This window comes from Crassostrea angulata, chromosome 5 (assembly GCF_025612915.1).
Source record: "Crassostrea angulata isolate pt1a10 chromosome 5, ASM2561291v2, whole genome shotgun sequence".
Taxonomy (NCBI): domain Eukaryota; kingdom Metazoa; phylum Mollusca; class Bivalvia; order Ostreida; family Ostreidae; genus Magallana; species Magallana angulata.
The window spans coordinates 8,564,210-8,589,565 of record NC_069115.1 but is presented as its reverse complement, the minus strand read 5'-3'; the positions used below and the strand labels follow the sequence as shown (position 1 = coordinate 8,589,565).

The 25,356-nt window shown below is 33.5% G+C and overlaps 3 protein-coding genes and 1 long non-coding RNA gene across 4 annotated transcripts; 1 reads left to right on the top strand and 3 right to left on the bottom strand.

The window, feature by feature from the left end:
• Positions 1–1,749: 1,749 nt before the first annotated feature.
• On the bottom strand, positions 1,750–2,736 carry LOC128183399 (uncharacterized). The gene has a single exon (XM_052852381.1). The coding sequence runs from the start codon at positions 2,734–2,736 to the stop codon at positions 1,750–1,752; it is 987 nt and encodes a 328-aa protein (XP_052708341.1).
• A 4,728-nt stretch (positions 2,737–7,464) lies between these two features.
• Positions 7,465–9,683, bottom strand: LOC128183405 (proline-rich transmembrane protein 1-like). Its single transcript, XM_052852387.1, has 3 exons — positions 9,328–9,683; positions 8,423–8,554; positions 7,465–7,920 (listed from the first exon to the last, which is right to left on the bottom strand). Exons 1-3 carry the CDS (start codon positions 9,337–9,339, stop codon positions 7,753–7,755), a joined length of 312 nt encoding a protein of 103 aa, XP_052708347.1. The 5' UTR covers positions 9,340–9,683; the 3' UTR covers positions 7,465–7,752.
• Positions 9,684–10,737: 1,054 nt separating this feature from the next.
• On the bottom strand, positions 10,738–17,839 carry LOC128183401 (proline-rich transmembrane protein 1-like). The gene is made up of 4 exons (XM_052852383.1): positions 17,611–17,839; positions 15,642–15,961; positions 14,517–14,651; positions 10,738–12,895 (listed from the first exon to the last, which is right to left on the bottom strand). Exons 1-4 carry the CDS (start codon positions 17,636–17,638, stop codon positions 12,737–12,739), a joined length of 642 nt encoding a protein of 213 aa, XP_052708343.1. The 5' UTR covers positions 17,639–17,839; the 3' UTR covers positions 10,738–12,736.
• Positions 17,840–18,504: 665 nt separating this feature from the next.
• On the top strand, positions 18,505–20,869 carry LOC128183406 (uncharacterized). Its single transcript, XR_008243590.1, has 3 exons — positions 18,505–18,754; positions 19,651–19,701; positions 20,293–20,869. It is a non-coding gene; the product is annotated as an uncharacterized LOC128183406 (long non-coding RNA).
• Positions 20,870–25,356: the final 4,487 nt, after the last annotated feature.

Here is a 25,356-nt window from a genome sequence, read left to right as displayed (position 1 = left end):
ATGACACTAAGTTGCCTGCTCTGTCCGTTATATATATACAGATTTGTTGTAATTGACCAATCTTTACGGGAAGGTAATAAGGTAACGTGTAGATGATGTTGTTTTCCTGTTTTTCTCCAAGAAAAACTCGTCGTAAGAGGGGTACGTCCTTGCCACCAACAATGGTTTCCTCACATATGTCACAGCATATGTACACATCGGAAGTTTTCTTAGATGGATCCCAGCTCTCTGTAGTAAATTCTGTTAAAGCAACTGTCCAGTATCCATCCAATTGAATTTGTTTATTCAAGTGAACTCGAAAACAATTGGGTTTATTGTCAAAATATTCGGAGCTGTCTGTGGACGTCAACACCATTCGTAGACTCATCCTGATTGATACCGAATATTGAAAGTCAACTGCTTTTTAAGTTTTTTCCAGGGAACTTTCCGGAATCCAGGAATTGAATTTAGTAGGCCATCCGTCCCATTTTACAAGCACTTCCTTTTTATTGCCACGCTTTCTTCTTTTCAGTACCCTTTCAACTCTGTACAAAACATCACTTGACTTTACGACTTTTTGAAGTTCTGATTGATAAAATGTACCCTCAATTTGTTCATCAGTTAAATCCTTCACCTTATACACAGGGATTCCGTCTCTTTTGTATCTCTGGGTCACTTTAAAATACTCCTCTGTCCATTTTTGTTGATAATCTCTTTGGAAAGGATGTTTCAGTTGTGAGATGCGTACATTGTCTCCAATTTTGTATTTAAACTTAGGCTTGTTTCTTAATTTTGTATCCATTGACTTCAACGGGGTTTTCATACTGACTTTCGCCTTAGGTCTTTGTTTTCTGGTTGTGAGATAAGTAACTAGTCTTATTTCATCCGCATTTTCCTTATTGACAGTTGAAGGTGCTCGTTCTCCTAACGATCTGTGAGGTCTTTGGTTATAACTACTCACTAAATCTTGTAAAACATCAACATATCGATAAGTTCTGTTTTTAAGAAAATAACGGTACATCAGGTTTTTCATTGTCCTGATAACTCTCTCCGCATAATTTGCTTTAGTTTCGTTTTGAGTGTATATGGTGTGAATTCCCTCTTTTTTAAAAAACGCTTTCACCCAGCGATTTTTAAATTCGCTTCCTTTGTCTGTTCTAATCGTATTTGGTTTGCGTCCACTTTGAAAAACCAATTTAAAACCATCAGTTATACTTTGATGTTGTTTATTTTTCAGTGGTATTAAGAACAGAAAGCGACTAAATATATCGATTAACACTAGCAAAAATTTATATCCGTCATTATGGGAAGAAATGTTGCTAACGTCAGCTAAATCTCCGTCCCACATCGAGTCAATGGTGTCCACCACGACCCTTGAACGAGGAAATGTGCGTCGGATAGGTTTCATTAAACTGTAAGGGTCTTCATTGTTTAAAAACTGTCTTATCCTCACTCTTCCAATTTTATATTTTCCCTCCTTTTTTACAGCTTGGTAAAGTTTTTCTGGTCCTGCAAATGCCTCGGGATTTCCTGGAGTATAATATATTTTTTTTAGATAGTCTGTGTTCTTTGCCATCCTGACTCATACTGATTAATTCTTGTTTTTAGCTAGTATTTAATAATAAAATGAAAACAGGAGTCATTTATAAATATACAATATATATGATTTTATTCAGAGGGTCAATAATTGTTTGCACAAATACGATTGTACTCGCGAATATGTTATTAAAACAATATTTTCATAGATACACATCATACAATATCTTTGGTTTAGTCAGTGTCACATTCGATTATCAATGTTTCTTGTGAGTCACCGTCATTGCATTCCATGGACGTATTAACTTCCTGAGGTTCGTATCCGAAGGGAGTGCATTCTGGGCAATTTAACATCCCAAGCTGGTTTTGATGTGATTCACTGAATGCGCACAGATCTGTATCATTTAGCTCTGGGACACATTCTCTTAATTCCTGGGTAGCTTGAAGCAATCTACTCAGTTTTTGTCTGTTTAGGGTCACACCCTTTCTTGTTGGTACCGGTTTGACAGCATCTTCTGGCTTCCAAAAGTGTCTGATGTCCACTGTTGAATATCCAGGGTTAATGGAGACGTACACTCCACCTCCAATGTGCCACTTCATTTCACAATTGTTCTCTTTGTTCTGCATACATCTTTCTATATCCGGGAGCAGAGATTCAAACATCACCCATCGAGGAAGTGAAAACGTAACCCCTTTCTTTGTTGCGATATAGCGACCGTTGGACTCTGTGAAGTGACGAATGTGAATATTGATCTTATTTTTGAAAGGAACGGCTGTCAGGAAAATGTCACTGAAGTCATCCAGGCTGATTCTGCATCGTTCCTCTTGAGATTTTTGTCGTTCTGTACGGTAGGTCTTTGGCTGGTTGACACCAACAGATGTTTCTGTCGTATCGTGAACTAGTGATCTGGCCATGGCTAACTTTTTGTCGTATTCAGATACAGTATTATCTTCAGGTAAAAGAAGCTTAAACAAGTCTCTTTGATTGGCTTTCAGGAGTGCCATCCTGAGACCTGTAAAAGCTCTCGGACCTCTCCGTAGAATGATGCTTAATAGTTTTCTATTTCGATCATAGCTGGTTTTTTCAGCTTCAATCTGCTGCCGCATTTCATAGGTAATAATGTTGGAAGCAAATAGATGTCCGGCAACCGATGAGGTCGTTATGTTTTGCACTAAAGTAGAGTAGTTTGCCTTGATAATGTCTTGGTGCCTTTTCTCCATATTTTGTTTTATAAAGAGAGAGAGAGAGAGAGAGAGAGAGATGTTGGTTCTTCTAAGTGTAGCTTAGATCTGATGAAAGTCACATAAAAATGCGACGTTTTTATACCAAAAATAACACGTGATTTAATTGACCGCAGACATAAATTTTGCGTGATAAAAAATGACCCTAGACATTTTTTGACTGCAGACATTTTTAATAGTAAAGTCCTGATTCTAGACTTAATCAACAGTATACATCTTTAATTAAAATGACCCCAGACATTTTTGACTGCAGACTTTTGTTAATAGTAAAACCCCGATGCTAGACCATAATGGTCGTATTCAACTTATATTCGATTAGTTTTTTACGTAGTACTGGTGCTAGAGATTCTTCGGCCTTTTCAATTCTTCTCTTAAAATGGGCTCTGTCTATTGCATATTGCATCCATATTCCTTTTCTGTCTTCTAATGGAATCAAATATGTGCACACATTATCATCAAATTTGATTTTCTTTTCCATCGTTAATATTATACTTAGTTCAATTATCTTCAACAATATTAACAGCACTTGACTTCCCAACGACTTTGAAAGAGAGATCTCAGTTCATACAAGTACCATTCTTTTTTCTCAACCTGATCTCGTGATCGCCATATTCCATCTGGACATAAGAACTCCATCGTACCATTGTTATAACTTTCATCAATTGACTTTGAAAGAGCATGTTCCATTATTTCTTTAGGTACACGGTCAGCCATGGTGATTTTAAGGACCTCTGCAAAGTCGGTCATTTCTTTCAAAGACTCTTTTTCAAAACCATCTGCACGCAAACAAAATGTAGACATTTTTGTGGGATCCTTTCTGGATTCCAGGGCCAATCTCACGAGACAATGTTTCTCATGTACCACTTTTGTTCTTAAATAGTACTGTTTTTTACAAAAATCACAAGTTATAGAGTTCTCATTATTCGCTATATATTCATCAATCAGTTTTTTAACAGCAGCTCCATTTTGCAAGAAATTTCTTAGATTTTTTTCTGTTTGTGTTAAATCGTTTTCATTTGTTATGTATTCTTCCATTATTGTTTATTTTAGATGTTTAATAATACAACTCTCTTATATAGACGTATTCTGATCCCAGAATTTATAGGATGGGTGGCCCCAGACGCTGATGGGTGACCCCAGACTGCTTTATGGGATGGGTGACCCCAGACGGATTTATCACGCTGATGGGTGACCCCAGACTGCTTTATGGGATGGGTGACCCTAGACGATTTTTGACCCCAGACAGGTTCATGGTTGTAAGGTCATTGACCCACACTGATGGGATGGGTCGTGACGTCACTGACCCCACACTGACCGCAGACTATATACCTTACTACTTCCGATGTAAAAATTCAAACCGCCATCACGGCCCCACCCTTCCACTAGGGACTGAGATTTTGCAAACTTGAATTTACACTACCCGAAAATGCCTCTACACAGGTTAAAGCTTTTCTGGCCAAATAGTCTTTAAAAAGAAGATTTTTAAAGATTTTCTCCATATATCTATGTAAAACTTCATCCCCCATTGTGGCCTCACCCTACCCCTGGACTATTATTTAAAGAAACTTGAATCTATACGATCTGGGGATGCTTCCAACCAAATTTGGGCTTTCCTGGCCTAATAGTTTTGAGAAGATTTTTAAAGATTTTATTTATATATAAAAATGTATCCCCATTGTGGCCCCGCCCTACCTCCAGGGACCATGATTTGAACAAACTTGAGTCTACACTATCTGAGGATGGTTACATACCAATTTGAGCTTTCTAGGTCTAATTGTTTTTGAGAAGAAGATTTTAAAAGATGTTCTCTATATATTCCTATGTTAAACTTGATCCCCAAATTGTGGCCCCACCCTACCCCCGGGGAGCATGATTTGGACAAACTTGAATCTACGCTATCTGACGATGCTCCCATTTTAATTTGAGCCTTTCTGGCCCCATAGTTTTTGAGAAGAAGATTTTTAAAGATTTTCTCTTTATAACTTTATCCCCCTATTGTGGACCCGCCCTACCCCCGGGGACCATGATATGATCAAATTGAATCTACACTACCTGAGGATGCTTCTATTCTAATTTGAGCTTTTTTGGCTTAATAGTTTTTGAGAAGAAGATTTTGAAAGATTTTCTCTATATATTCCTATGCAAAACTTGATCCCCCTATTGTGGCCCCACCCTACCCCCGGGGAGCATGATTTGGACAAACTTGAATCTACACTACCTGAGGATGCTTCTATTATAATTTGAGCTTTTCTGGCTTAATAGTTTTTGAGAAGAAGATTTTTTAAGATTTTCTCTATATATTCCTATGCAAAACTTGATCCCCCTATTGTGGCCCCACCCTACCCCCGGGGACAATGATTTGGATAAACTTGAATCTACACTACCTGAGGATGCTTCTATTTCAATTTGAGCTTCTCTGGCCTAATTGTTTTTGAGAGTAAGATTTTTTAAGATTTTCTCTATATATTCCTATGTAAAAACCCATTCCCACATCGTGGCCCCACCATACATGTACCACCAGGGAGTATGAGTTGAAGAAATTTGAATCTACACTACCGGAGAGTGCTTCCACTTTAATTTGAGCTTTTCTTGCCTAATAGTTTTTGACAAGAAGATTTTAAAAGATTTTCTCTTTATATTCATTTGTAAAACTCGATCCCCTTATTGTCGCCCCACCCTACCCCCGGGGACCATGATTTGAACAAACTTGAATTTACACTATCTGAGGATGCTCCCATTTCAATTTGAGCTGTTTTGGCCTGATAGTTTTTTAGAAGAAGATTTTTCAAAGATTTTTTCTACATATTCCTTTGTAAATCTTGATCCCCCTCTTGTGGCCCCTCCCTATTCCCGGGGGCCATGATTTGAACAAACTTGAATCTACACTACCTGAGAATGCCTCCACACAAGTTTAAGCTTTTCAGGCCTAAAAGTTTTTGAGAAGAAGATTTTTGAAAAATACCAACAAATTTTTAATCATTCTCAATTAGCTTCCCTTTAAAGAAGGCGTGGCCCTTCATTTGAACAAACTTTAATCCCCTTTACCTAGTGGTTCTTTGTGCCAAATTTGGTTGAAATCTGTCCAGCGGATGTGAAAATGTGAAAAGTTTACAACGACGACAACGAACAAATTGTGATCGAAAAAGCTCACTTAAGCCTTTGATAATTTTGATTTTTAAAAAGAATTTTCGTTGATTATTAATTAGCAAAGCTTGATTGAGAATAAAAATAAAAACAAATTAGTAATCTTCAAGTACAATAATGTTTAACATATATAAAACAAAAGACAATACTCTTCCGATTTCTCGGTTTTAAAACCCAACAATTCGAGTCTATTGTATTAAAATAGTGGTATAGATTAAACCTTTGATTAGGTATGGGTAATTTATATATACATGTGATAGTGGGTTGTCCCAAAGAAACAAACAAGTCCACTTTAAGGGTTCTTCATTTTATTCGGATACATGGATAGGACTAAAGGATTTAAACCCTGTTTATGGAACAAGGTTTCATGCACAATCCTGCAGATTACTCTGACAATGGTAGCTAGTCTCTAATATAAATGACTAATTCAAATATGTTGATGAAATAAATAAATAAGTGAAATCGTCTCTTGAAGAAATTAGGTCTTACTCCTAGGAATACTAGCCTTGGTCTGTCACAAAGGCTACTCAGTTAAAGCGGGAAAAATCATAAAAACATACTATTGGCTAAGTAAACCACCTGATCTTGTCCACATGTATGTAACTGACCATACAGGTGAAATGACTTAGGGCTATAAAATATTAGAAACCACTAGAATAGGTAATTAAGTAATGATTACTTGATAGATGCATAAAAGACAGGGAGTTATAGGGATATTAGTCTGTTTCTAAATATGTACATGTAAAATATGGAATATAGGATGATGATGATGAAATATGAATAATATGCATGAATGTAATTATCATAAAATGCACCCTATTACATACACATCTTAAAAGAATTGAGGAAATGCTTTCAACAAACATCTATATTTAGCGTACGTAACGGAAAATATGAAAACAATAGTTATGTAGCAATTTAGATATGATAAGCTTTATTTAAAGTCTGCATGTAGATTTTAAGGCAACAAACTCTAATTTGACTGAAAAAAAAATAATTAAAATAAATATCAGTTAACAGTGAACAAAAGAAAAAAAAATAATGACAAATAATCCAAAACTGACTGATTCTGCCTTTCAAAGTTTCTCCTAAGTCGTAGTAAAAGACTAAAAATATTTGATCAAACCAACTTTTTATTTCAAAGACCTCTCATCAGCGTTTAAAGAACATTTTGAGTGAGTTGATTATTATGTGGAAGTCGGTATAAAATAGCCCAGGGCCGGACAAAAATGAAAAAAACAGATGTTGGTTGCAATTTTGGATTTTGGGCTTTGGTAAAAGTATATTGTGGGATTGAAGGCGATTCATGTACATGAAGTTTAAAATAATGTGAGATATGTGTAGTTTATGCTGCGCTTACCCCAACAGTCACACTGTAAAATCTATTGTAATCATTATAGAATACAAAATTCTCCTGATAAACAAATTTATTTGACAAGTTCAATACAACAGAAATAACAATTCAATTTATTGATAAGCAACAGCGAAAAAAATTAAATTTTGTTTGCTTTCTGCAATGTCTTGTATCACAAACGCTGATCTAAAACAAAAATAACAAACAAGTGTACTTAAATATGTATTTATAATTTAACGAGGTTCATGTAATATAGACACAAACAATGTAAACTCTCTTTTATAATTACACTTACAAATAATGAACATAGACAACAAAATATATGTATCATATTTAAAATGTCAAGGCATATCTGATTGGTAATGATTTAACAGTATATCCTCTTTTAATGAAAACGCAACCTTCAAAGCATCTTAGATGGTGTGTTTAAATAAGTGAGAAAATTGTTCAGTATTTTTAACTTTTCAATGTAACTACCATTCATTGAAGGATGAGCACTAATGGATCCTATTCATATCGTTAGATGGTTGAAGAAACACCTGAAAAACAATGATCAGAATTATCCCAATAATTCCCAATATCACGGAAACAATCACATGCGTGCGCGCACTTCTTGACTGTCTTTCCGCTTCTATCACATCCCCGGCTTCTGCTGCTTGATTAGCCTGTTAAAAAAGAAAAAGTTCATCAGAAAGAAAATAAATACAAAAGTTTGCAAACATTTTTAAAAAACAACGCTCTATGAACTAGAAACATTTTAATGCACTTGAAATATTCAAGGTTCAATAAAATTAAAACGGAATCGACTTTCATAAAATTTATAATATTTATCCATTGTTCTATTGCATAATTCGTTGTAAATCTTTGACTTTGCTACATAATAATTTTCTTTTAATTTAATTATATCAATTCCATGAACAACATATGATTTGTTTATAAGATTATATAACAATTTGAAATTTACCACACTGAAGGTTGGAAACCTTTATTGTTAAAATCTCATCCATTTGAAACATATGGGCATGCAAAACAAATCAGAAGTAATTATTATATTCAGCATTGGTTGGTACAACAAATATGCTTATACTCAATTAGAGTCACGCTTTCAGAGAAGATTATTCTCCCATCCCTTATATGGAACTGTTATGAATATTGTATGATATTTACATTGCTAGCAGCAATAATAGCACATAGTCCCGTCGGCCAAAAGCAGCACAAACAAGAGAGGACAGCCGGAGCCATCCAATCCCGGTATTGAGCTCGGTTGACAACCGTAGGCGCAACTCCAGGCTGTCTGACCTGCACAAAGATAAATACAAAACTTGATGTCCTTATTGATGTAAATAATTACAACCAAAAATTAAGCATTCAATAGAACATGCGTAACCTGGATTCAAATATAGATAGTGAAAATGTCCAAAAATAACGTAATAAAAATATAATTGTGTCTGTTTTCTTGACATCCCTCGTCTATTTTAGGCATTTTTATTGTTTGATTTCATTTTTTATTTATTGTATCATGACATTGTATTAAAACTTAAACCCAAATTTGCATCAAGGTTTCTAGTTCATCCTTCACAAGCCAATGAAAAAAACACCGCAGAAAATGAACGTCCTGCTAAAACCTGGGTCGCATGAATGTCCGTTTTTTAATACGTAGATCACCAGCGACCAGGCACAGTTTAGGCCACAACCTTTTACGTTTCTACCAATTTAATTTGTTCTTCTCAAGTCTACTCAAAATTAGACATAAACTAAATACTTACTATATGTTTACGCATTTACAAAAGTTATTCACTAAAGAACTTAGATGGTAGTTTTCGTACAAGAAATGAGAACATTTTATGTACTACTAAAGATAGGATGTCTTTTAGCCTTAGTGTCTGTCAAAAATATCTGATTCGATAGTTAAGCAAAGTCTATCACAACTTTTTGTAAGTATCAGTATATAATTGATGCAGGTACGCGCATCATATAAAGTGATTTCAGGTTGAAAATACTGCCTGCGCTAAATGTAATTAAGGGTATGTGCTCATATGCTTGAATACATATATGAAAAAACATTACTGTACCACTGATGTCATATCTTGGCCCTGGGGGTTGTATAGAGGTTGGTAACTGTGTTGGTTGCCTGAATATTGAAAGCCATGTGGTCCTAAAGAAATAAAAACGCAAAATATTAAACAAAAAACCCTACATTTTAGTATAATTCACGAAATAAAACAAAAAAATTATTAATTGATGTGTCTTTACACTTATAGCGAAAATTTAACATTATTTCCAAAATTCACATTAATTTTGGAACAATCATTTGGTTATTAATTCATTAAAAAGTAAGTTATGCTGACAAATTGAATATGCCGTATAATTAAGGAAAGTTCATCATATATTTGTCATATCAAAATTTATGTTTCAGTAAATGTCAGGATCCAAAAAATTTTAAGTACATTTTCACATTTAATTCAATTTAATACCTTACTAGTATCTGTTAAATAATGAACAGTTATATTTTTTAAATCACAAAGTTACAAAACAAAGATCATATATTAGTAATGGCATTCGGAAATTGTTGTTATAATCATTAATCATATCACAAATAGAATTATTATACATGTATAAGGTACAATAAAATACAAATAAATCGGTTCAATTATCATGCATGTTCCGAAAAATAAAAAAATAATGCGAAAAAACTCACGTTCTGATACTGTAACAGACGACATGGTGTTCTGCCCGGTGCTTGTTAAATATTGGATAAATAGTTGCAATGTAAGATCTCTTTTAGAGTTTTTAAGTAAATTTTAGACCAAACACAATTAGATATATGATAGAACATTTCCTGATTTTCATTTATAAATGCTTCAAATTTCAGTATAGGAAGGCAGTGAAGTAAAATTTATGTAATGAGGAAATTAAATAAACGGAAATGGAAATAAACGGAATTACAGGGTTTATATCCATGCATTTCCTCCTGGACCTTGTCTTTAATTTTTGTTTTCTTTCAAAATGCTTGAATCTACTTAAATGATTACGATTTAGGAAATATTTATTCAGAAATCTATAAAATTGAATAAGTGCTTTTTGTTAATATTGCGTTGTTTGATGGGAAAACAGCTATCAGTTAACAGTCATTAGGTTTAATTGTTTTCATTCTTTGGTAATTTGATTCATATCGCTGTTATCTTTGAAAATATGTCATAAAAGTATTAATGCCTACTGATTCCACTTCCCATACATCAAACAAACTCAAAAATGTGCTGAGAAAAGTTATTGATCAGCATATGATAACATGTATTAATAAGTTAGAAAAATATAATTAATTAAGTTTTCTTTACATGTATTAATTAGTTAAAGAAACATACTCAATTTAATGTAAAAAAAAAGTTTATTCTAAAACAAAGATTTACAAAGACGGGACAAAAGTGAAAATGTGGATATAGTACATCATTTATGTACTTTATATAATTTTTAAAGTACATCTATTTCATCAAAAACAAGGTTCTAGTTTTATAAGAAAAAGAATATGAATTTCAGTTATGTTTTAATATCTCACTAAATACATTGTAGATGTCTTTTGAAGTAACAGGTGCGAATTTGTTATTTCGTCTCTCGATGAATGGTTTTTTAATATTCTTCTTACATGTAACAGTCAAAGCAGGTCTTTCAAATACCTTCTATTCATCAAGAAAAAAACGTAACTGAATTTAGAAGTGGTTTTTTTTTATAACTTTTTTGCATGTAGAAAACAATAAAATATATCAAATGATTGTCACTTCGTGACTTCAAATATTGTGCTTATTATTTAACTAGAAAAGGCATGAATGATTTTACACGCAAGACACCAGTCATGAATAATTTTCTTTTAATATATTTTGTGCAAAACATCATTAAGCAGTGAAATGTGCAAAAACACAAATCATACTTTTAAAGTACAACTAGCAGATAAGTATACAGATAATCTATTTTCACTTGATTTTTCTTCTGTCAACCACTCTTAGTGAAGGAGAATACACATCAGAAATGGTACAATTTAAAATCAGTCATATATATGTAGTTTTATTTTAAAAAGTTAATTTATTCAAAGTCCTACAAATAACACTGGTATTCACTCAAAACAAATACAAATAATTATGAAATAGATATCAATGCAAAAACGAGGGGGGAAACCGAGATATATATTGAATGATATTATAATTAATATGTTTACTATTGTTCTGGATAAAGAAGTCCGTTTGTGAGAGACTATGAGTTGCATTTTAATCTGGAGAGAGCAAGAAAGAGAAATATGCTTTCTTTTACGTGAATCTTAATAAGTGTTGTCTTTTAACCTATCTATAAAACATAAAGATAGATACGACGCCTCAGTTGAATAACATACAGGTAAATCGGTCCTGAAGTGTATTCATGTGACTTCACCAGTCGCCATGTTTCGTTCTGTACGATTTGTACTGTGTTTATGAACAGAACGTAACGCTTTTGTAAGGAAGGGTTCGCTTCTTGCACGGCACGGTTCGATTTACTTACTTATTTTACGTTCAAACAGTACTAAACGGATGTTTATTGACAAGGACGACGATTAATGTAAACTATAATTAAAAAATTGTGAGAATTTTTTTTTACCCAAAATACGAAACCGCGAAAGGACAACAACACTGATCGCCGTTATTTCCCTGACCTGATTGACAACAATCATTGTTTATACAAAGATAATTTAAAAGATAACATTATGCATAACTGTTAAAAACGATAAACCGTTAAATCCATTAAAAATTGGATAATTGATAATGATCATGTCAATACAAATTTGTTATAGACGTTAATTTTAGTACGCATTATCTAATCAAGTATCTATGGTAATCAAAAGTCATGGTACGCATAACATTGAACTTATCTCTTTGTTATTTCCGCCATTTAATGCCTAATCTGTTAGGCAATAATATTCGACCTTTGTTGTCAAGAGGACGTGATCAATTATGAAAAGATTACAATGACCTGATAAATATAACTTCCTGGTTGCGTGCATTTTGAATAAAGGTTACATCTCAATGATCATGGTTCGAGCATTTTTTAAAATGTTATCTTTAATCATTATATCAAATATTTAATTCCCGACAATAAGCGAGGGCTTCACCGACGTTATAAGCATCCGGTGTTTCTCTACCATGACGCATAAATGATATTAGGACTCGGACATTAAAAAACCGGGATTTAAACAGCTGTTTCCTTAACGTAAGAAAATAATTAAAAATTTCAAAACTCACAAGGATGTTAACTTGGTTGGTATGTGATTGAAGCAACTCAAAAGTCCATCGCATTTTACAGGATTGAACACATAGCAACCAGGTTCGACTCCAATCCATCTTTTAACTTCGATACAGTATTTATTTCTTCATCAACAACAGTAACTGTACATATAAATCATTGTAAGAATTGTCAGCAATGTTTTTGTAAGATTAAAAAGTATTGCAGTTGTTGTCTGCCTTATAAAGCATAGTACGATGAGTAGAAAATAACACGAATAACGATGATGAACACGTAGATGATTATTCCCAACACTATGGACACAATCACGAATTTGCGCGCGCGGATTGACTGCGCTTGCGCTTCAACAACGTCCCCATTAGCTGCTGCAGACCTCGCCTGTGTGAAAAAAAACATCATGTATTTAAATCTCAGAAATTAAATTCGGATATGATTTCTTATTTTATTTTTCTTAGACTTTTGTATTAAAACAAGCAATGCTTTTAAATATTTAAAAATTGTAAAGTGAAATTTACAGAAAAAAATATTGCAAGCTTTCCGAGAAGAAAGGTACAACTTTGTCCGGTCTTGTTTTTGGAATAAACACAAATTTAATGTCACCAAAACAGCCAAAAACAATTAAAAAGAACACGTTTTTTTGCACCATTTCTGTAATATGAACTAGCAAAACAAGATATTTGGAAGCCAATGCTCACTAGTGATGCCCCTGCACAGATGTGAATATGCAAAATAAGCAAAGGCTGCTTTTAACAGGAATAATATTAAGTAAAACTAAGTAAATGTTGACAATTATGTACTAAGCAATAAAACAACATTAATTTTATAACAAGCATTCTGAGAGTATTGCATAAGCAATACAAGTCCCCTACCGGTTTGTAGATATTTGTGAAAACAATGCACTGTAACATAGCAGAATATCATTTCTTACCGTCTCAACAGACCAACCCGATAATGAACCCGATTGTAATAATACAAAAAACCCTGTCGATTAAATTTACAACACAATGCTTGACACTATTTTACAGAACCTTTTTGTTTGTTAGAAACAATAAAAGGAATTGTCCAAGTAATGCATGGTATTATTACTGACAACATACTTTCCTCGTTTATTTGATACACATCGAGCCCGATAACAAACCCGAACATTAAATATTGGAATATAAAAAATTAATGTCAAATAGACGCTACAAAAGTGTAAACTTGATCTGTAGTTTGATATTTTGAAGCTGTTCAGCAAATTTCATATTATTCCTCAAACGCATAAAGAAAAAAAGTGGGGAAAACTGAAGTGGTAAAGACAGACGGACGAACAGACGGACAGACTGGCGGACGCAGAGGAAAGCTATAGTCCCCTCCGGTGAAAACCGGTTGGGGACTAAAAAAGAGACTAAATATAAATAAATTTTGCAAGAGTTTAAAAATATATATCATGATACTTATATATTTGTTGCGTCTCTTTAAAGTTAATTCTTTTTTTTCAAATCAATAGTTGCATTTATCGCTTAAAACTATAATCTATATTAAATAATAATTGTAGGTTGATTTTTATAAACAAAATATTTCAAAAACATTTCCTCTAAATAAAGCAACATATTTCGTTGTCCAAGTTTTTTTGTTTGTGCTAGGGATATTTATTAGTTTATTAAAGAGAAAAAAAAAGCTATCAGTGTATTTTATTCGTCCTTAACATTGGTTCCCAAAGACACCAATCTAGTTTGGATCTCACTTTGCAAAATTAAAGATATTTTACTGAACGATCTCTACTCAATAAAATGAACTATTATCCATCCCAAGTCGAAGAAAAAATGTTAATTTTTTTGCCTAACTATTTTTTTGTTCAATACCAATTCATTAGAAATAAAAATTTCTGATAGGGCTCCTAAAGAAAGATAAATGTATTTCATTGAATTGAACAAGAATCCCACTTGTTTAAGGCAACATAATTGTCCTGATCCAGAAACTGCAGATAATCTGCAAAGAAAATGAAACATAAACGCACCTTGACTGCTGCAAGTATAGCAATGATCCCCGTGGGCCAGAAGCAGAAAAAGCAAGCTAGAACTGCGGGCACCATCCACTCCTGCTGGGGAGGGACTGGACTCACGACGAACGGGGCGGGACCAGGCTGTGTTAGCTAAATGAAATGATGTAGTCCTGAGAAACAATTTGGAAATACTTCATATACAGTACATCGCTTAAATCAAAAACAAAATTGAAACAAATCTTAAAATAATAATTAAATTATATACAATATATCAGCATTTGTATGTCAAGATATTGTCGAGGGTTGTTTCCAGTGCGCCATTTCTATTTTTCATTTCTTGTAAAAATAATTATAGCTATTTACAGTCAAACATGTTTAAGAGGCCTAGTCGAGAGAACTTAAGACAGGTGGCCTCTTATTCCAGTTCGCGATCGTCTCACAAGTCATTAGTGCAGTTTATGTGTACGTAGTAACTAAATTTATCCATAGTTTATTCTACGACACAAAATAATGATTTTCCTCACAACTTTTTCAAGAAAACTATTTATATATATATATATATATATATATATATATATATATATATATATATATATATATATATATATATATATATTTATATATATATATATATATATTGATTATTACGTATGTATAACTCTGTAAAATCTTATATTTGAAACAGATTATTTTTTTTTTAATTCTGCGGCCATATCGAAGCCATTGTTTGGAACACGTGCGTATGTCACTTATTATCTCGGACATATCTTTGTGCAATACTATTTTCAAAACATCAATAATTCCCTGTATAACCCTCTTGTTTGAGATACGTAACCATATTGAGCAGTTCAAATTATATTATGATGATTTATAAAACATTGAATATCATTACAGAATCGCGATCAATTGCAATTGGCTTGAAAAATTGTTAATAACATGGTGGGTAAAGATTTGACTGGGGGCTGGCCACGTTACATGAGTGGCCGCTCATTCCGGGACAAATATGTAAGAAAAATCGTTCGGGTGAAAGAGAACTGGCCGCTTGTCAAGAGTGGCGGCTGTTTTTTGGGTGGTCGCTAAGAAAATTTTGACTGCATAATTTATTTGATAAAAAATAATACCAATAAAAAGATTGGTTACCACTACAGTGATTGGCTGCTGCCCTGCATTGCCGCTTATCGGTTGATATTGGCAGCTCGGAAATTGAGCGCCAATCGGTGGGGTCTGATATTTGTAGCCCGGATCTTGAGGCCCTGACGATGGTTGAAAATGGTAGCCCGGATGCTGAGGCTCTGTTGGCGGTTGAAATTGGTAACCTTCATGTTGAGGCACAGGTGGCTGTTGATATTGTGTGTCTACATACTGACCAACAGCTTGTTTATCGTGGTTTTCCTGATAACCTCCCTGTGTGAGTTTGGACTGTTCATTTGGGTCAGCAGCCTCACTGTAGCTTGGAGGCACTGGAATAAAAACATCACATGTTGTCATTACTGTGAAAGTGTTTGCAAACAAATGGGCATTGAAAATGTCAATTTACAATGTTATCCTATTGTATCAAGAATAATAATGTTACCTGTCGGTATGAGCAAATGACCCAAAACCGGCTCAATGTTTAAGACTGATTTTATATGGATATGTTCTAAAATATTTATACATCACACTAAGTATAAACTTTTTCACAGTGTTCACAATATTCACTTATTAAGAATTTTGTAACTTTTACGGAATTGAATAATTTTAATATGTATGGAACTATGAATTTAGAACTATAAAGATTAAGAGATAATGACATACATCTTACCAGCCTACATCTGCCAACTCTCCCATACTATGTACATGTAATGATTTGACGTGAACACACATCCTTTTACTCTACCTTAAATCACTTTTATATACGACAATATAACAATGGGGTGGATCTAAAATCCAACACCTGGCTACATACAATAATAAATTATTGAAGAACGATTTTTGCCAAAGAAATATTTTAGCTGACAGAGTTAGAGAGATAGAAAGAATACTTATTAATAACGTCATAATCAATCAACACTTCGTGATTGTAACAAAGTATGTAGTGTCTGCTGTTTCAACAGTATAGTACATGTACATTCACATTTATGCTAAGTAATATTTTGCTCAATTTGACCTTGTAATTATATATAGAAAATGAAAATATTAATTCCACGTCCCGTCCTGTTTGTGGAGAACAGAAGTAGTTTCAACATAGATCGTTATACATAACGGTTGTATATATATAACTAACAGTAATATAAGTTTATTTTCTATACACCGCTGAACATTAAGCTCAGAATCCAAATAAATATCATAAGACAAGTTCTCTCTCTCTCTCTTTCTCTCTCAATCAAGCAAACAAACATATGAATTAATATGGAAAAAAATCAAACCAAAGTAAACCAAACTAAAAAAGATAACATTCTGAAATTCATAAAAGGACATTGTACTTGATCTTACGGCCGGTCAAAAAATGTAAGTATACGCAAAAGATACTCTTTCCAAGTACAATTGTTGGATCTGTGCCGGCGACTCTTACACACAGGACACGAAAGACAACTCTCGTATTGCTCTCTTACACTTCAACTCGAGTATATCTCTCTCCTTTCACCACCTTTAATGCGAGTCAAAGAAAGAGATAATCATATTGCGTCTTCCCCATAATTTTTAAAATTTAATTAGAAAACAACATTAGAGCATGATTAGAAACAAGATTGACACCAGAACATGAGTCGGGATAAGATCAATTTTTCTAATCCCCTAATGATCACGCTTGTTATTACTGGGGTATATTATACAGCACTTTGATCGATAAACTGCACGCACACTGAATTATTAACAGTCTACTTACCGTATAAAATGTAATAGTTTCAAACAATTACTTTTTCAGGATTAAGGATCGGTTTACAACGTAAACTGTAGATGTATTAATATCCAATTAATAATTTCTAAATTATAAACAATTAAATTAATATGGAATTACACAGCTATAACATGACAGGTTTCCGTGACCCGAGGTATGAAGAAAATCGATTTATGAAACAAAGCTAACAGAGCCTACAAGTTAGATTCTGTTTAGCTGTAGATCAATACTTACGACCAGCTTTGTTACCGATAGAATTCATTATGCATCTATTGGAACGATCCTTTTGAGTTTCCTTCTGTTAATAACACCATGTGTGTTTAAACGCTTCCACAATACCGTAGTTATAGGAATAATAAATAAACTTATCTTTTAACAGCGGTTTAGTGGTGTTGTGAAGGTATTACTCCTAGTCGAAAACAATTTGAATATAGAGCGTACCAAGACCAAAGCAAATTATAGTGCTGTCGTATTACGATCCCGATGAAAAATTTAATGCCGATTCAATACATAGAGGTAAACATGTACATGTAACAAGGGCACAGCAAAGTGGAGCATCCCCTCGCGAAATGAAATCTTGTGGGGATGCATTATTACAATTCCTCCTACATTTTGTATTACTATCGAAATCACACCATAAATGTTTTAAACTTTAGTAATATATACATACTGTAGTTTATCTTTTTATCCAATGACATATATTACGCAATAGTGTAGGCATATTTAAATCCATAATGAATATGAAACGTTTTACTAAAGATCCAGCCATTTGTAGTTTGCCAATGTAAAAAATTCCTATCGTTTTTTTTTCAAACTCGATTTCTTTTAAATAGAGTATCTACACCGATTAATATGAAATCAATTCCCGGTTAATCTTCTGAACAATGAACCTGTTCTTTTCATAATAATTTTGGAAAAATAGCCCGAAATTCGGCTCAGACGGTTGATTCTTTTGAGTAAGTTTGGAGGAATATATTTTCCTGCTCGTTTCAATTTTTCACTTCGGACATCCTTCTTACTCACCATTTCTATTATTTCGCAGGACAGATAAGGCAACACATCGTTTTGATATGCTAATGAAGGGATAATGAGTTATGACGTCATAATATCTCCGCCTCTCTATTACCATATATAGAATATATACCGAAAACAGCAGTTTAAGCGTAAAATACGGCTGATTTAATACTTCATAAGCAAAATATAACTACGAATCACTCATGTGTGTTTTTATAAGTTTACAACAATCAGAATATACGAAGAATTTCCATAACGCATCTGTCGTATGGGTGTGAATCTGCGTCCCAAAAGCGCTCGTCAGACGATGTAAACACGTGTAGCTGGTATTCCCGATGATGGCGATCTTTTGATGATTTATCAGGTATTTAGATTAGATATACAGTGTATTTGTAATATACCAGATAGCTCAATAACTATTTTATTGTGATTTTATACTGTTGATGCATTTCTGATCGACTTAATGTGTTGTTTCGTTCAAAACATGAGGAGAGACTGCATTGTTTACATTTAGGCCTATACAATGTACATTGTACATGTAGCTTTATTGCCAGTCCGTTAAATTGTTGATCATTTTCACCAATCGACACGAATCAGTTCATAGTACTTGTACTGACAATATTTAGCTTTACACAGCTGTTTGTTTTTATTTCAATTTGTAAGTAAACAATACAAAGACTGTGTGAAAACAGCTGATTTGATTTTCTGAAAATCAGTACAGTGCAGGCTAAAAGATGCTGATTTCATTTTCTGGAAATTGATGAACAGCTGATCAATAGCACCTTTCTACTGTGTTCAAAATTCTTCCATGACAGTTCATTTATATTGTTTACACAGTCATCCAGTTGATATATTAATTAAGATGTTTATGCACAGTAATTCTTAATTATTACTAGTTTGTTTTTAGAACTCGGTATATTACTACCATAACAGTTTGAAATCTTGTCACCTGGGTTCATACTTATGATGCTGTACTATTGGTAATAAAAAAAACCCAAATAATAATAAACAAATGACTGCATGTCTCCATCTGATTTTCTCTAAATGAGGAATCTACATTCATGGTCATATACTGGTATTGTTTGTGTAGAATGTGCATATGTAACTTTCAAATAAAATTTGAAGTGTTGGTCATTTTACCCATCCATGCATAATATATGTAGACCTTTCACAAAAATGTTCAAATTACTGTTGACATGTCCTTATATGCATGTAAATTAAATTGTATGACTTCTCATAATTATAATTTGTTATTTGCAGAGTAATTTGAAAAGTGTCACACTGATTTGAAAAAAAAGGCTGGAAGAAAATGTAAGCAAATAACATACAGTCATGTATAAGTTCAATAATTTATCATTGAAATAATGACCAATCTGATTATTCTATGAGAATTCAATTAGAAAAAGTATTTTCAAGTACGAATGGTTTCATTTAATGTTTTAAAATGATTGATATAAACCTATGTTATTTATAAATCTACAATTTTGAATATTGCTCATCAACAAATCAACAATACATGATATGTTTTAATTCACACTGCATGACTGCACCAGCATTATATAATATCAATGTGTGTGTGTGAGAGAGAGAGAGAGAGAGAGAGAGAGAGAGAGAGAGAGAGAGGTGCATTTTTAAGGTCAGGCCAGGTAAAATAAAGGGGTGCGATTAAACTATTATCATGCACATATCAGGGGTGAGTATGCGAATAATTTCAAATCGATCAAACTGAAAAGCTGTATTTGAATTTGTGCAAAATTAAATGCACATCTAAACATAATGAAATGTTTATTAAGATAAATAAATTCCATTGAATATCAAATTGTAGAAAATCCTCCATTTCAGTCTTTCAGCCATTTTGATAACAAGTTAAACTTACTGAAATATATATAATTTTCATTTTAGCTGGTACCTGCTTTGTCTTGAGATTTACATAAATGATGTTCTTATTGGTGATCATTTACCCGCACCCTAATCCTGGTGTCATATACAAGATGAAATGATGAAAAGAAAAACCTGAACTTTAGAAACAGGAAGACTGTGTTTTTGAAGAGAGAAGAGGACCAGAACTAAGAAGTCATACAATAAACACATTGACATCATAAAAAGAAATTGCAATTTTGAGTTTGCATGCATATGTCAGGTTTAAATGTTGTCACAGAATTTTTTTCAGAAAGGCCCTTTATCTTCTTGAATTAATAAAACAAATGAACCAAATATAATTGTTTCTATATATATAATTTTGTTTGAGAAGTGGAAAGGGGATGATATGTAAATGGGCGGGAGAGAGAGTCTCTCACATGGGAGAATTCAGACTTATTTAAATTCAATATATTGATGTGAACCAAAAATGACTTTTGATCGCCTTGTTGCAGGATTTACACACTCTCTTTCCTTTCTCGGTAATGAGAAATGAGCGTTTAGAATTTAAATTATTTTGTGAATGAATAGATATGCTAACCCTCCCCCTCTCTTTAATCTTAATCATTCTGCATGTGTTGAATGAAAATAAAAGTCAATTTTAATGAGTGTTTAAATTACAAGTGTAACATGTGTATAATACAAAGGTGAATACTGTTGATTGCTTATGGGGGATGGGAAAAGGCCTCATACATGGACAGATCTACATGTATAGTCCCCGTGGCAAATTCTAATTTAATTCACAATTTACATAGTAAAACACCATGGTACCTGGCCCCTGGCAAACAGAATAAAGTTACCCCTTTGAACCCCTTCCCCAGAATAATATTAACAGACCCAAGCAGTGCTATAGAATATGCAGTCATTGGCCAAAGGCTGCACATAAATAATGAAAAAAATACTCCATATCTTATTCTTTAATATATATTATGAGAACAATTTAGTTAGTTTATTAATATCAGGGGCTTCATTTGTCTATGTTGACATCTAATCCCTCAAATAATTGTGTACAATTAGCTCTTATATATTTTTCTCCCATTACTAAAAAAATATTAAGAAACCAATAACTCCGCGAATGCGGTTAACCAAGAGAACTGATACACAACGGGTTTTTGTTTACATCCATGATACAACAGAGGAAATGCGGACGATTCATCGTAACCATCTTGTCTCTTTTAAAATAAATAAAACAGAAGCACTATGTTTAAATTAACATTTACATAATGTACTGTTGAAACATATCCTAAAATTAATTCGGATTATGTGATAAAATGACATCGCGCCTATATCAAAAGAGTTATCGCTCAAACAGTTACCTCCCCTTTTGGGATCACTTGTGCGTTTGAAATGTGTATTGATTTGAGAGGACTTCTAGATTGAGAAATTAAATGCAAAAGTTCAAGTGCAAGACGGCTATAGATATTATTAAACTTGGTATGATTTTCTTCCCTTTTACGAGTTCTTAATAAAAACTGATGCTCATTTGTTGAGAGATGAAGGTTTACTTTGTAATTGTAATGAAAATATACAAAAATGCACTATTTTAGGAACAAGTAGCCAGTTTTTAAAGAAATTTACATAACTAGTAAACTTTACAACTGAATGAGCATTGATTTCTATGATGTATGGATAATTTTGAATATGTTGCCATATTACTTACTCTTAAATTTCTTTGCCTTGCCCTTGAACTTTTTGTCTCATTTTAGCATTGACGATTTTTGTCTAAAAGACGCCCACGTGACCATAAAAAGTCACGTGACCGACAGATTTAGACATGGTCAAGTAAAGGAGACCCATATCTTTACAATTACACCCAAAATAGTTTAGAACTATTCATTATGCAGAAATGAATAGACAAAAGCAAAACGACCTCCTTTTACTGCTGTTTAAAAGCAAAATGTTGCCTTAACTGTCCTGCGTTGAAAATGATTTGGGTTTGTCCTGTGACCATGCTTATAAAGTATAGGATAGGTTTGATGAACATACATGCGAGGGTTTTCTTTAAATCTTACTTAAAAGACTGAAATGGACACGCATACACACACACACGCAAAGCAGCGATGCTATATGCCCTTCACAAGTTGCGCGAGGGGATAAAGGTAGCAAGAGACAGTCTCGAATAAAGTACCCGGTCGAAGAAGGAGGGCATATTGCTTTGCTGCTGTCTGTCGGTCGGTCCACCAACAGTTTCCGTTCATTTTCTTCGCAGAGGAAGAACATATTGAAAAGAAATTTGGTATACAGTACAGGTTTATCATGAGAATATTTAGGTCAAGTTCAATATTGGGTACGATCGAGCAATTTTCAACAGAGTTATGGCCCTTGGACGTAGAAAAATTCCCTTTATTTGCAGTTTCCGCTCATTTTCTTTGTAGAGGGGGAACATATTGAAATGGAATTTGGTATACAGGTTTATCATGATAATATCTAGGTCAAGTTTGATTTTGGGTATTATAGAGCATTGTTCGACAGAGTTATACCCTTGGACTTAGAAAAATCCAGTTATTTACAGTCATTTTCTTTGTGGATGTTTCCAAGGGAGGGGGCATAAGTGTTTTACAATCATCTCTTGTTTTTGTAAAATTGAGAGTTGCTGAAGTTGAAGCAACGATGAAAACCAAGATGACTCCCTAGAAAGTCTCAAAGATGCAGCGTCCGAAATGCAAGATTTGTCTTCATCAGCTCTCCTTCTACGGATGATGCCAATAATGCAAATGACAGCGATATAGTTTTGAAAACACCGTTTAGGAATCCTGAGATCAATTCCATGAATGGCTGTTGTTTAACAAACGAACAGATCTTATATTATAAAGAATGAACATGTCGAAAAGCATGAGAAGGTTCCATTTGGTTTAAAGGATTAAAGTGTTCTTTGTTTTAAACAAGTCTTCGAAAAGCGAAATTTGTAGATGACCGTGGATTATGAAGGGGACATTCTATGAAAATAACTGAATTCCTGACAAATCAGGGGGTTTAAGAAAAACTAAACAAGAAGAAAATAAATATTGTAAAAGAGTTAAAAGGACACACGTTATATTATATCCACAACCAGAAACATATGCCATCAAGACAATGAAGAGATATTACCATATCAGTCTGATTTCAAAAATAACAAAGAATAATTACTTAATTTGATTAAATGCCATATGAAGAAATGAAGGTGGTTGTAGAGTACCTAGGTGAGTGACAAGGTTCGTCCTTTCATTGGAATACCAATAGAACAACCCAGCCTTACAAAAGAACCGCCACTGAACAACAATCAGTGCTAAGGGAATGCGTGAAGTACGAGAAGATGCCAATATAGATCCTACAAAATGTCAATTCATTGGATCAAGATGATCCTATCAATATAAAGCCAGTCAAAATGAAAAGTACAGATATGAAAGAGAACAGAAACCAAAGTTTGCCAGTAAAAAAAAACTGCAAATGATTTCCAAATTCTTATAAACTAACTTCAATCTCCATTTTAACTTTAATTAGAGCAATTCATGCAAACAATGATAAAAAAACCAAATGTCATTTCATTTTCTCACGAGCAGCTGTGCTGTTAGATATGAAAAAATGTCCTTCACATGGATCTGCTGTAAGAATTGATAGAACATTTAATTTGGGTGCTTGCTATTTGACAACAATGTTAATCACCAAACAAATTCGTTGAAAAAAGAAACAGTGAAGGGGCATATTTCACTGTAATGTTTTAGTAATCCGATGAAATTTAGGCTATGACATGCCGGAAGAAAAATTCACCTCTGGCACAGACGAGGAAAAAGCATTGGTGAATGCAAATAAACAAACTTTCATAGATTGTCTGTGCTTGTCATCTTCAGTAAGATGCCATGAGTAATCTGAACATCACTAAAGAAGCAAAAAAAAAGTTATTACAATCAATTCTTCTAACAGTCTTTTAATGATCCTGAAGAGAAAACAAATTCTTGATTAATTTGAAGACAATCCTGCTTACAAGTATTTAATGAGAAATTCTTTTCAACAATTAAAGTAAAAGTTTACACCCCAAGCTTTGAAACTAAAAAATTCACCTACTATGGAAAATACTTTTCGTGAGCATATGAACAGTACGATAAAATTGATTGGCGATTGGAAAGTATCTAAACTTGCGCAACTATTTGAATGTTTTAAGAAAGAAATTCAAGAAAGTCAGTTGATGGACAACAGAGGAAGTACTTATTTGTCCCACATGAGTAGCAATAAAAGAGGGTTAAATGGACTCTCAATTTTTAAGTCTTTATTTTCTGGCATACTTTCTCATCCGCCCGACGTAATTACAGAGACGATGCTAGGGTAAAAATTCATAGGCTCTTGTATGCATATATTCTGTGGAATCGGTAGATTTCGTAGTGGCTCATTTTTCGAGGAATTCGAGGGTATCCCTCATCCACGAATTAACATCCTCCACGAATTAATTAATTAATGTTATAATGTCATGTTTTAGCAATCCACAAGGTATTTACAGTCTCAAAAAGGTTTGTTATGATTGATTTAACCCATTATGTGCTACGCCGTTACGTAACAATTTTTCAAAAACACCTAGTGAAAAGCTGTCAATATGACAGCAAACCGGTTTTTCTTTTAAGTGAACTGTACCCATAATCCATGTCAACCCGTATCCAGTGAAATGGAGTACCCTATAGGCAAAATTTTGCCAAAAAATGACTAAGTTCACAAGCTAGTATTTTCTAATGAATTATCAGAAATCAAAATCCTAGCAATATACACACCTCTGATATATGTACAATTGATCTGCAAAAGAACAACTTCCTATCTTGAGAACTGTAGGAGGAGTTATCCGTACAATGAGGGTAGGTACCCTATATGCAATTTCATATTAAAATGGTGAAAATGGCGGGCGGGTGGGCGGCTGCCAAAAGTTCAGTTCAAATAAAAGAAAACCCGGTTTGCTGTCACATTGACAGCTTTTCACTTGTTTGCTCTAATTTACATAAAAAAGTAGCAGGCAATCCATGCACATCATGGACTTTGCAAATAGAATGTTTCAAGACAACTTAATCTGTTACATGTAGCAGCGCTATT

What these genes read in the sequence shown, in the direction of transcription:
- LOC128183399 (XM_052852381.1), bottom strand. Translation starts at nt 2,736, where the DNA reads ATGGAGAAAAGGCACCAAGACATTATCAAGGCAAACTACTCTACTTTA.
- LOC128183405 (XM_052852387.1), bottom strand. An exon ending in CTATTATTGCTGCTAGCAAT is followed by an intron (nt 7,921 to 8,422) that starts GTAAATATCATA and finishes CTTTTTTAACAG; the next exon opens with GCTAATCAAGCAGCAGAAGC.
- LOC128183401 (XM_052852383.1), bottom strand. Translation starts at nt 17,638, where the DNA reads ATGAATTCTATCGGTAACAAAGCTGGTC. An exon ending in AGCAGCCAATCACTGTAGTG is followed by an intron (nt 14,652 to 15,641) that starts GTAACCAATCTT and finishes CATTTCATTTAG; the next exon opens with CTAACACAGCCTGGTCCCGC. An exon ending in CTATACTTGCAGCAGTCAAG is followed by an intron (nt 12,896 to 14,516) that starts GTGCGTTTATGT and finishes TTTTTCACACAG; the next exon opens with GCGAGGTCTGCAGCAGCTAA.